This window comes from Syngnathoides biaculeatus, chromosome 13, assembly GCF_019802595.1.
Source record: "Syngnathoides biaculeatus isolate LvHL_M chromosome 13, ASM1980259v1, whole genome shotgun sequence".
NCBI classification, from domain to species: domain Eukaryota; kingdom Metazoa; phylum Chordata; class Actinopteri; order Syngnathiformes; family Syngnathidae; genus Syngnathoides; species Syngnathoides biaculeatus.
In genome coordinates, this window is record NC_084652.1 from 26139436 (window position 1) to 26151561 (window position 12126).

A 12126-nucleotide genomic window follows, 5' to 3' on the forward strand; every position below is an offset into this window, starting at 1 on the left:
AAATATACACATTTCGGCAAAATGCTCATTTTAACTATGTTTATATGTCCCAACATTGAAATTGGCATAATCATCCACCTGTCTAATAACTGTTGTACCTCCAAGATTAAAGGGTCATAATTAACCTGAACTATATTGTTAACATCAGGGGAAATTTTGAACCCTAATAAGTAAATCCATCTCTCGCGTTCAAAAAAGTAGTGATTTAACCACAGGATTAAGTCTCTCTTCAGTACTTAAAAATAAAATGGATGACTTTGTATCATTAATCACATAACCTGAGAAACTACCAAACTTTTTAATTTGCTCCAATAAATTTGGAAGGCTCATGGATAACTTAGTCAAAAAGAGAATGACGTCATCAGCATAAAGAGAGATTCTGTGATCTTGATCACCAATTTGGATGCCCATCAAGCCTCTATCCATATGAATCGACATGGCCAGGGGTTCTAAGGCTAAAATGAACAACATTGGGGAAAGAGGACAGCCCTGGCATGTGGATCTTTCCAAAACAATTGGTTTAGAAGAAATGCTGTGAGTGATAATACTAGCAGTAGGGTTTGTACATAAAATTTTTAACCATTTAAGAAAATTATTTCTAAATCCAAACCGCGGTACAACATTAAATCAAAATGACCGTTCAATTCTGTCAAAAGCCTGACGTGCATCCAACGACAGCAAAGCTGTGTCTTTACACTCTGCCTTTTTATGTAATATATTCAAAACTCTTTGAATATTGTGAAATCCTTGACGTTTTTTTAACAAAACCGTCGATTAGTGTTAATACTTTGAATGGCAGCAGAAATTTATTCTTCTGTCAAATAAATACAAGTGAATCAAGAAATGCATCCCTCTCAAACAAAGTCTGTTGTATCTCGGATTTATACAATTGTTCATAGAAATCCCTGAAAGTACTATTAATTTCTTAAGGGTCAACAGTCAATCCTCCATTAGATGTCCTTATGCTATTAATTGCCCGTTCTGTTTGTAATTTCCTCATCCTCCAAGCCAAAAGTTTACTCGCTTTTTGACCTTGATTGTAATAACGCTGCTTAAGCCATAATAAACTTTTTGCCACTTTATCTGTAGATAATTTATTAGATTTACTTCTTAAAAATAGCAATTCTTTATGTTTAAGTGGATCATCTACCTGATCTAGATAATTTTCTAACTTCTTTATTTGCTTCTCTAAATCACACATCTCTGCTTTTTGTTGTTTAGATTTCGAAGTTGTACAACAATTTCTCCTCGAATGTAAGCTTTGAATGCTTCCCATCTTGTACAGGCTCACGTTTGATCTGTATTAATTTAAAAAAATAAATAAATTTTACTTTTTATGAAGCAAACAAAGTTCTCATTCTGCAGCCATATAGATTTAAACTGCCAATTGCAGGGGCACTGACAAAGTTTGTCTATTTGAATATTCATAGATATTGGTGCATGGTCACTAATCACTATACTGTCATACCAGCAGTTTTTAACATTTGACAGAAGGTTTTGAGAGACAAAAAAGTAATCAATGCGCGATTGAGATTTCTGGGAGCCTGAATAATATGAAAATTCCATTTTAGAAGGGTTAAAATATCTCCAAATTTCAACTAAATTTAAATCAACACTATATTGTTTTAAAATTTTCCTTGTTTTCACTTTACTTGGATCTACACCTGTAGTACGATCCAACACAGGATTTAATGTGCAATTAAAAGTCGCCACCAATTATAACTGACCCATGTAAAGCAGAAATTGTGAGAAAAAGGTCTTCAAAAAATTTAGAATTGTTCTCATTTGGACCATATACCCATACCAAATTTAATGCGAGAGAGAAAATAGTACCCTGGATTATCACATATCGCCCTGCTGGATCCTGAATTGTATTAGTGATTTGTAATGGTATAGTTTTGTGAATAAGAATTAAAACACGCCGTGCATAATTATTGTATGATGCGTATAGCACATTTCCAGGCCACCTATTTCTAACCTTTTTGATTTCTGAATCAGTTAAATGACTCTCCTGAAGGAGTACTACTTTAGCATTCAATAATTTCTATTAATAACCTGTTTCAATTTATTAAGATTTTTAAGACCCCTGACATTCCAACTTGTAATCTTCAAATCAACAATTTTATGAATTGTACTTTCCATAAGCATACAAAATACAATATTAAACAGTGACAAAACAGTGACTTGGATTAACATAATGTCTGTGCAACTTAAACTAAACAACACAACATGAACCTAAACGAAAATCTATAAAACATCCCCATCCCTTACTCTAAATAAAACAGACATGGGGAATTAACACCAATCCACCTTAAGGAGGAGTGGTAAAACTATTCAAGCAAGCGAGAAACGGAAAGAAACATAAATGGTGGCATCCACCCAACCTGTCCAAAAAATAAATAAATAATGCAACAGCAAATCTAGCATACCCGAAACGTACTACTCTTTTTTTCCCCTCCACAAGAATAAATAAATCAAAAGAAAAAGTAATAGGTCAAACTAACTAAAAATGACCAATTTTGACCAAGCACACACTGAGCAATAACTATATAAGTGTAGGAATAATTGTGATCATAATTATCATACATCTGCTTCCAATAATGAAATGCTTTGCTCTGCTCTAGATAACGTGGCAGACTCCTAGCAGGAGATAGCAAGAACAAAAACATCTAGTCATCAGAACAGTTCGAACTGCTGCCTGTTAAAGAAATGATGACCACACATGTATTCAGCAATCTTCCACACATGCACGCGCACATGAACAAACATGTACACTTTGTTTCAAACTGTTTTGCTTGTCGTTTCCTTTTTGTAACATCCATGTAAATAAGGGGTCTTAAAACTAAATTAATAGAGGTGCTGAGGAGAGGATAATCAGAGAGTGCAGTGGTGAATTGTACGAGACAGTTCCTCTCCTCTCTCCTCGCGAGACTTGAACTGGTGTCTTTGCTTCCTTTTTTGCCCTGTTTAATGAATGTCTGATTGGTGAACCTGACAATAAGTTAAACCTAAAACCGGAAGAGTGGCACATCCTATAAAGGTCTGACATAGGAGTGTATCATGAATCTCACCATAACGTTCAAGTGATTGTCTGATAAAAGTTCTCAGCTTCTCTAGGCGTGGCAAACAGCTGTATTCTTCCTTCATGTAGGACTCTCAACTTGCAGGGGTAAATCTGGAATCCACGGTAAAGCCCTTTCTCCACAAACTTCTTTCTCACCACGTTGAACTCGTTCCATTGGCGAATGGTTTTGACCGACAAATCTGGTGCAAATGTGAGCTTCTTTTCTTCATGGGTAATGTTGAGCTGCCGAGCGGTTCGTAGAACAAATTCTCCGTCTTGAAACTTCAGAAATGGAATGATCAGAGCTCGACTTTGCCCTGGTTTTGGCCACGCCAGAGTCCGGTGTACACTCTCAAGAGTGAAGCTCCTGTCACCGCCTAGTTCCAACCATGTTGGTAACTCGTGCTCCACAAACTCCAACAAGGACCGATTCATTTCAGCATTTTCACATAGGCCAAACAGACGAAGGTTTTTGCGGCGCCCCCGGTTCTCTAAATCATCCGCCTTGGTTTCCAAAACAGCAATGCGTTTGGCAGCAGTAGCTAGCTCCACTTTAGCCACCTCAAAATCATCTTCCAGGGATGATATACGCTCCTCTGCTTCAATTACACGCGCTGTGTTGGAGGCTACGTTGTTCCTGATCTCAACCATGCTTTGCTCCAAAGCGTTGATAGAGTTGTTCATGTCTTTTAAATGGCAGTTTGTGGTGTCAAACTTGGAAACAAGATCCGAGCGAGGGTTATTAGCTCCGTTAGATCCGAGCAGAGGGCTTTTACCTCCGTTAGCACAGCCGTCATGTCTGCCACGTTTTCACAGGCCTCCATGCTGCTGATTAGATTTTGGCTTTTGCGTGCCACGAGTCCGGCCAAAGCTTTTACCACTGGTCGTTGATGTGGCCTCAGACATTTTTCAAAGTCACTCTTACACTTGTATTCGGGTAGTTAAATGTTTTCTTAGTGTATTACCAACAGTCACCTTGGAAACAGTGGTCCCAGCTCTTTTCAGGTCATTGACCAAGTCCTGTTGTGGAGTCCTGGTCTGATTCCTCACCTTTCTAAGGATCATTGAGACCCCACGAGGTGATATTTTGCATGGGGCTCCACTCTGATTGTGATTGACTGTTATGTTTAGTGTCTACCATTTTCTCATTGCTCCAAAAGTGGACCTTTTTCACCAAGCTGCTTGGCAATTTCTCCGTAGCCCTTCCCAGCTGTGTGGAGTTGTACAATTTTGTCTCTGGTGTTTTTTGACAGCTCTTTAGTCTTGGTCATGTTACAAGTTTGAGTCTTACTGATTGTATGGGGTGGACAGATGTCTTTATGCAGCTAACGACCTCACACAGGTGCATCTGATTCAGGATAATACATGGAGTGGAGGTGGAATTTCAAAGGCGGACTAATTATAACTGATAGACAGGTGTTCAAATACTTATTTTCAGCTGTATGACACAAATAAATCGTTAAAAAAAATCATACATTGTGATTTCTGGATTTTCCTTTTTAGATTATTTCTCTCTCAGTGGACATGCACCTATGATGACAATTTCAGGCCATTCCATGATTTTTAAGTGGGAGAATTTGCAATATAGCATTTTCTTCACTGTACCATGTTTAAACCAAACTTAGAACTGACAACTGAAATTAATATGCTCTTATGTAACATTTCCATGCAATGGAAGAAAATGCTCTAAACTACACACAACCACTTTAAAACAGAAATTGGTTTTAAAACATATCTGAACTAACAACGCAAAACAATAAACTGTTACCTCAGGGTTGCAAGTGCTGTTGAAATAAGGACAGCTCAGATCGGGGGACATCACTTTATAGATGGTGTCACCTGAGGATGCTAAGTAACTTGTATACAGTTTCAGTTAAAGATATATCAACTGACAAAAACAAAAGACAATGTATATCGCATTTGGCCATCGGCTATGGCACCTGATATGTCATTTTTGTATTAAAATGTACATTCTGGTGTCATTGATGAGATATTGCCTACAGTTTTGAGCAGTAATATAAGTCATTCAAGTATGTCATTAACTATTCATCTAGGGCAAGGGTCGGCAACCCACTGCTCTGGCGCTGCATATGGCTCTTACATTCTTATGTTATGGCTCTGTGTAACTTGGGAAAAGAAATTATAAGTGTCCGATTGAAGTGTATGCTATTTGTGTCAAAAACGTGTCTCATGTCTTCTTATGAAGTCAAAGTTTTTAACGTCTTTCTTCATAACATGTGCAAGTTCGATGATCACCATTCGCCTTCTTCAAAGATGTTTGACATCACTTGACGTGTCAGCAGGCAGATTTGACAACCGGCATGTGCAGAAAACTCAGCGACATGAAATCTGCACAATATTCGTTCGTTCGTTTGTTTAATTGTCAGATTATTGTGATCTTGAACTTCCGAATTATCCATCCATCCATTAATTTTCTTTGCCGCTTAATCCTCACAAGGATCGCGGGGAGTGCTGGAGCCTATCCCAGCTGTCAATGGGCAAGAGTCCGGGTACACCCTGGTTTCCAACCAATCGCAGGCCACATGGAGACAGACAACAGTCGCACTCAAAATCGGACCTAGGGGCAATTTAGACCGTCCAGTTAATGTCGGATGTTTTTGGGATGTGGGAGGAAACGGGAGTGCCCAGAGAAAAGCAACACGGGCACAGGGAGGACATGCAAACTCCACACAGGCGGGACCGGGATTGAAGCCTCGACCTCAGAACTGTGAGGCCAACACTTTCCAGCTGCGCGACGCGTACCGCAGTATATATATATATTTAAATATTGTATTAATTTTCGCTCAAAGTATGAGTCACACTCTCTGAGACGGCAACACACCTCACAGACTGCAGTTTACAGTCCTGCGTAGGGATGAAATGATTTGCAGATGCTTTGCGCGGTGGATGAACCAGGTAAAATAAATATTTAGGTTTTAGTTACTTCACATATATTTGAGGCCCAGTGGTTAGAGCACTGCTTTGGTAAACCAGGGGTTGTGGGTTCGTATCCCACTGGGGCCTCCACTCCCTGAGACGGCTTGTGTCAGGAAGAAAATTGTGCCAAATATATATGTGCGTTCATCTGAGATGGCACGCTGTGGCAACCCCGAAAGGGACAACCCAAAAGAAACTTCTTTACTTTGCATATATTTATTTTCATTGTTTCGTGAAATATTACTTTTTTTTTCAATGTATTGTAATACCCTCAGAAATTAGGAACAAGAGTCACTGTTGTTTTTTTCAAGATCAATAATTTAAATCCAGCTGTCGAATGATCACCAACTTGTGATGAGTTGGCTCCTATAGTGAGGTAAGATGCAAGTTTGACGTGGCCGACCCAAACATATTCTGAGTGTCTGATGTGAACATCTGGCAGAAATTACTATCAGAAGGAGTTTCAACTCCCACCACTGGCAAAACTTCACTCACGTCTTTGGGGAGACATTGAGTCTGAGTAGACCATGTTCTGCACCTCTTTTGCCGAGGCAGTGAAGCAGAATTGTGGCCGTAAGGTAGTTTGCCTTTCGTGGCAGTAATTTCTGAACCCATTGATGGATACCAGCAGTGACGTGTGCAATCAAGCAGAACAAAGTGTATTATCAGGCCTTATTGGCCTATGGGACTTCTTACACAGCTGATGAATACCATCTGGCCAAGAGGATTGCAGCTTTGGTGATCACTGAGGCAAAAATCCAGGCATGCGAGGAGTTCAGTGAGACCATGGAGAATGACTTCAGGATGGTTTCAAGGAAATTCTATTCCACCATCCAGCATCTCAGGAGGAGGAAGCAGTGTATTATCAACACTGTGTATAGTAGGAATGGGGAGCTGCTGACTTTGACTTGGGGTGTTGTGAGTCTGTGGGGAGAATATTTCGAAGGCCTTCTCAATTTCACAGACACGCCTTCCCATGAGGAAGTCTGGCATCTCTGAGGTGCGCTTTCCTATCTCTGAAGTTGAAGTCACTGAGGTGGTTAGAAAGTTCCTTGGAGCCAAGGCACCGAGTGTGGATGACATTTCCCCGGAGTTCCTAAAAGCTTGTAGGGCTGTCTTGGTTGACACGCCTCTGCAAAATCGTGTAGCCATAAGGAAGAGTGTGTCTGGATTAGCAGACTGAATGGTCGTCCCCGTTTTTAAGAAGGGGGACCGGAGGGTGTGTTCAAATGACAGGTTATCATACTCTTCACCCCAACCTCGCTGGTATGGTCTTTCCAGGGATGCTGGAGCGGATGATCCATCAGGAAGTTTTATATCAGATTCAGGAGGAGGAATGCTGTTTTCATCCTGGCCATGGAACAGTGGACAACCTCTTCACCCTCAGCAGGGTCCTCAAGGGTGCATGGGAGTTCGCCCATATAGTCTACATGTTTTGTGGACTTGGAGAAGGCATTCAACCGTATCCTTCAGTGGGTCCTGTGGCGGATGCTTGGGAAATACGTTGTAGCAAACCACCTGATACGCATTGTTTGATCCCTGTACGACCGGTTTCAGAGTTTGATTTGCGTTGAAAACAGTAAGTCTCATTTCTTGTGAGGGATGGACTCTGCCAAGGCTGGCCTTTGTCTCTGATTCTGTTCATAACTTTAATCGACAAAATTTCTAGATGGAGCTGAGGAGAATGTCCAGCTCGTAGGCCCAAGTATCGCATCTTTGCTTTTTGTAGACGATGTGGGTCTGTTGGTTTCATCAGGGTGTCATCTCCAACTCTCACTGGAGTGGCTGGAATGAGAATCAGCACCTCTCAATCGAAGACCATGGTCTTCAGTCTCAAAATTGTGGACTGTGCTCTCAAGATTGGGGAAGAGTACAGACTTTGTACCAATACATTGTGGTGAAGCCGAAAATGGAAGCTCTCTATTTTTTGGGTGATCTGCATTCCTACCACTGTCTATGGTCATGACCGAAAGAATAAGCTATGGAAACAAGCAGCAGAAATGTGTTTCCTCTGCAGGGTGTCTTGGCCCTCCCTTAGAAATAGTGTGAGAAGCTTGATCATACGAGAGGGGGCTGGTGTAGAGCTGCAGCTCTTCAGCATTGACAGGAGCCAGATAAGGTGGCTCGGGAATCTGTTTAGGACGCCTCCTTGGACACCTCCCCAATGAGGTTTTCTGGGCTTGTCCCACTGGGAGCAGACCCCAGGGATGCCCCAGGACACAACCGACATGTTCGGGCATTACTGCGACGGCAGGCACTGACCACCTTAAAGCCACAGTGAATGCGCGGAAGATCGTCCACTTGGACTCGATGCCCCCCAGACCACACGGAACATGAGCAAAGTCCTGCCGAAGGTGGAAGTTCAGGTCTCACTGTTATTGTCCAAGTGAGCAATACAGTCCCTCACCAGAACGGTGGTGTCCCCTGTGGGAATGCTCTCGAGCACTCCCTCAGTACTCAACATGAATATCATACCAGGGGGCCACCGACTGCCGGAGACAAATTCCTTATATTTTGTTACATACTTGGCCATTATAGGTGATTCTGATTCTGACATGTCCCCCCACCTGAAGGCGGAGGGAACTACCCTTTCGTCTACTGTGGGGAAACCCCATTGTACAGGCACGTAGCCCGTGGGGGCAGTATGTCTCCGGGCTGTGTTGGCTGCACCAAAGCTCCAACACCTCCACTTCCTGTTGATACACAGACTAGTCAAAGTCTTTGATGAGGCTGATAACTGACATCCACATTTTGACAGTCGGGTGTGTTGAGGTGAAGACATTCATACATGGAGAGATTAGCAACGGAGGGAAGACATATCGTTGAGGGGTGATGATGCTGATGAGGCATGTAAATGAGGTAGTCTCACTGCTGTGTCATCCTCATCAGGAATCTATGGATGCACTGGGAGCTGGCACGCAAGATGCTGAGATGGAGCTTGGAGGAGACTAGTTTGGGGATGATGGTGTCGAACGCAGAGCTAAAGTCCACAAAGAGAATCCTCACATAGGTCACCGCACCGTGGAAGTGTTCTGGGATGAAGTGCAATTCCATCCCCAGCAGGATTCCTGTTACCCTATAAATATATATATATATATATATATATATATATATATATATATATATATATATATATATATAGCACGGTAGAGTAGATGGAAAGAGTTGGCCTCACAGTTCTGAGGTCAGGGTTCAATCCTGGACCCGCCCGTGTGGAGTTTGCATATTCTCCCTGTCCCTGCGTGGGTTTTGTCCGGGATACTCCAGTTTCCTCCCATATCCCAAAAACAAGCAACATTAATTGGACACTCTAAATTGCCCCTAGGTGTGATTGTGAGTGTGGTTGTTTGTCTCAATGTGCTCTGCGATTGACTGGCAACCAGTTCAGGATGTACCCCGCCTCCTGCCCGTTGACAGCTGGGATAGGCTCCAGCACTCCCTTCAACCCTTGTGAGGATAAGCAGATGAGAAAATGGATGGATACAAATATATATATAAAGTGAAAACAATAAGTCCAGTGGTACCTCGGTTTTTGAACAAAAATCGGGATTCAAACACCCTGACCAACTGACCCCCGACGATTTGTTATTGTGCTCTCGAACGCACCCCCTAAAAAAAAACAGAAAAGACGTGAAGCGGCGCAAACAGTTGACTCACACACTCCTCTGCTCGCGGACATTTCCCAGTACTGTAGTAACTTTTTTTCTTCAAATTGAGCAACATTAACCCCCGATCATGGCTCCAAAGAAGGCAAGTGGAACTGCTGGTGCTGAAAAAACAAAAGTGGTGTGTAATCTGTCAACTTCAAAGGATTACATAGCCGAGCACGAATCTGGTCTGCGTGTTTCTGAGCCATCGAAGAAGTATGGCATGGCGAAAACGACGATCAGCACCATTCTGAAACACAAGGATACCCTCAAAGCAAGTGATGTTGCTAAAGGAGCAACGGTGTTGACCAAGCAGAGACAACAGATCTTGGAGGAAGTCGAAAAGTTGCTTTTTATTTTCGTGAACGACCAGCACTTAGCTGGGGATAGTGATGGCGAGGAAGGAAGGAGATGTCGTCTGATGAGGCTGAAGGCAAGAAGGATGTCTCAAGTGCTGATATTAAAGCTATCTGCACTAATTGAATAACATCCATAATTTTGCAGAACTTCATCACATGAATAAAACTGAATGTTGCAGAGCACTGCAAAATTTAAAATTTGCTTAAAAGACTGCAAAATTTAAAATTTGCTTAAAAGACATCAGAAACAAACATTACATTCATTCTTTGTGAAAAAGGGGCGAGTCACCCCCACCCAAGACAGCTGTTGTTATTTTCTTTTGTTCCATTAACCCTACCTCTCGTTGCAAGGTATTTTTTTTTACGTTACGTACTTTCTGTGCAAATAAAAACCAATGCGGTGTTTTCCCCCCTGATTATTGCTTGTTTAAAGTTATTCTGCACTTTTGTTAATAAAAAAAAAGGTTGACAAGGCTGGGGGCCGAGTCGCTACAGATGCGACAATACACTCCCAACCTAGAATACTCGACTCGGCTAAAGCATACATTTTAAGCAACAAATAAAAATATTTCTTAAAGGATGTAATTATATAAAGTATTTAAACTATACATGTATTTCTATTATGCATTTATTATCAGGAAATGCTAAAAAAAAATCACTTTTAAAAATTTTTTTTTTAGGCTTCGAACCCATTTTTTCATTTTCCATTCATTGTGATGGGAAAACGTGCTTCGGTTTTTGAACGTTTTGGTTTTCAAACAAATTGGAATGAATTGTGTTTCAGAACTAAGGCACCACTGTATTTGAACACCCTGCTATATTGCAAGTTCTCCCACTTAGAAATCATGGAGGGGTCTGGAATTTTCATTGTAGGTGCATGCCCAGAGTGAGAGAGATAATCTAAAAAAAAAAAAAAAAAATCCAGAAATCACAATGTACGATTAATTTGTGTGATACAGCTGCAAATACGTTTTTGAACACCTGCCTATCAGCTACAATTCTGACTTTCAAAGACCTGTTAGTCTGCCTTTAAAAAGTCCACCTCCACTCCCTGTATTATCCTGAATCAGATGCACCTGTGTGAGGTCATTAGCTGCATAAAGACACCTGTCCAGTCCATACAATCACTAACACTCAAACTTGTAACATGCCCAAGACCAAAGAGCTGTCCAGAGACACCAGAGACAAATTTGTACAACTCCACACGCCTGGAAAGGGCTACGGAGAAATTGCCAAGCATCTTGGGGAAAAAAAGGTCCACTGTTGGAGCAATCACTGGAAAATAGAAAAAGCTAAACATGACAGTCAATCTCAATCAGAGTGGAACCCCATGCAAGATATCATCTCGTGGGGTCTCTTAGAAAGGTGAAGACACTGCCCAGGAAAACACAACAGGACTTGATCAATGACCTGAAAAGACCTGGGACCACCGTTTCCAAGGTGACTGTTGGTAATACACTAAGACGTCATGGTTTGAAATCATGCATGGCACGGAAGGTTCCCCTGCTTTAACCAGCACATCTCAAGGCCCATCTTAAGTTTACCAAAGACTATTTGGATGATACAGAGGAGTCATGGGACAAAGTTTTGTGGTCAGATGAGACCAAAATGGAACTTTTTGGCCATAATTCCACTAACTTTGTTTGGAGGAAGACGAATGATGAGTTCCACCCAAGAACACCATCCCTACTGTGAAACATGGGGGTGGTAGCATCATGCTTTGGGGGTGATTTTCTGCACATGGGGCAGGGCGACCGCACTGTATTAAGGAGAGGATGACCGCGGCCGTGCGTTGGGAGCTTTTGGGGAACAACCTCTTTTCCTCAGTCAGAGCATCGAAGATGGGTTTTAGCTGGGTCTTTCAACATGACAATGACCCAAAGCACATAGACAGGAAAACCAAGGAATGGCTCTGTAAGAAGCATATTAGAGTTCTGGCGTGGCCTAGCTAGTCTCCAGAATTAAACCCAATAGAAAATTTTTGGAGGGAGCTGAAACTCAGTGTTTCTCAGCGACAGCCCAGAAAGCTGTCTGATCTAGAGAAGATCTGTGTGGAGGAGTGGGCCATAATCCCTCCTGTAATGTGTGCAAACCTAGTGAACACCCACAGGAAACGTTT

At 41.8% G+C, this 12126-nt stretch overlaps 1 protein-coding gene across 5 annotated transcripts in view; it reads right to left on the minus strand.

Annotated features, from left to right (window-relative positions):
• Positions 1–12126, minus strand: part of slc44a5a (solute carrier family 44 member 5a) — a 151484-nt gene that overhangs the window by 30842 nt on the left and 108516 nt on the right. For all 5 annotated transcript variants that reach the window (XM_061838550.1, XM_061838548.1, XM_061838547.1 and 2 more), the window contains one exon: positions 4833–4920. In XM_061838550.1, coding sequence (XP_061694534.1) covers positions 4833–4920 — 88 coding nt within the window. The remainder of the gene's footprint in view (positions 1–4832; positions 4921–12126) is intronic.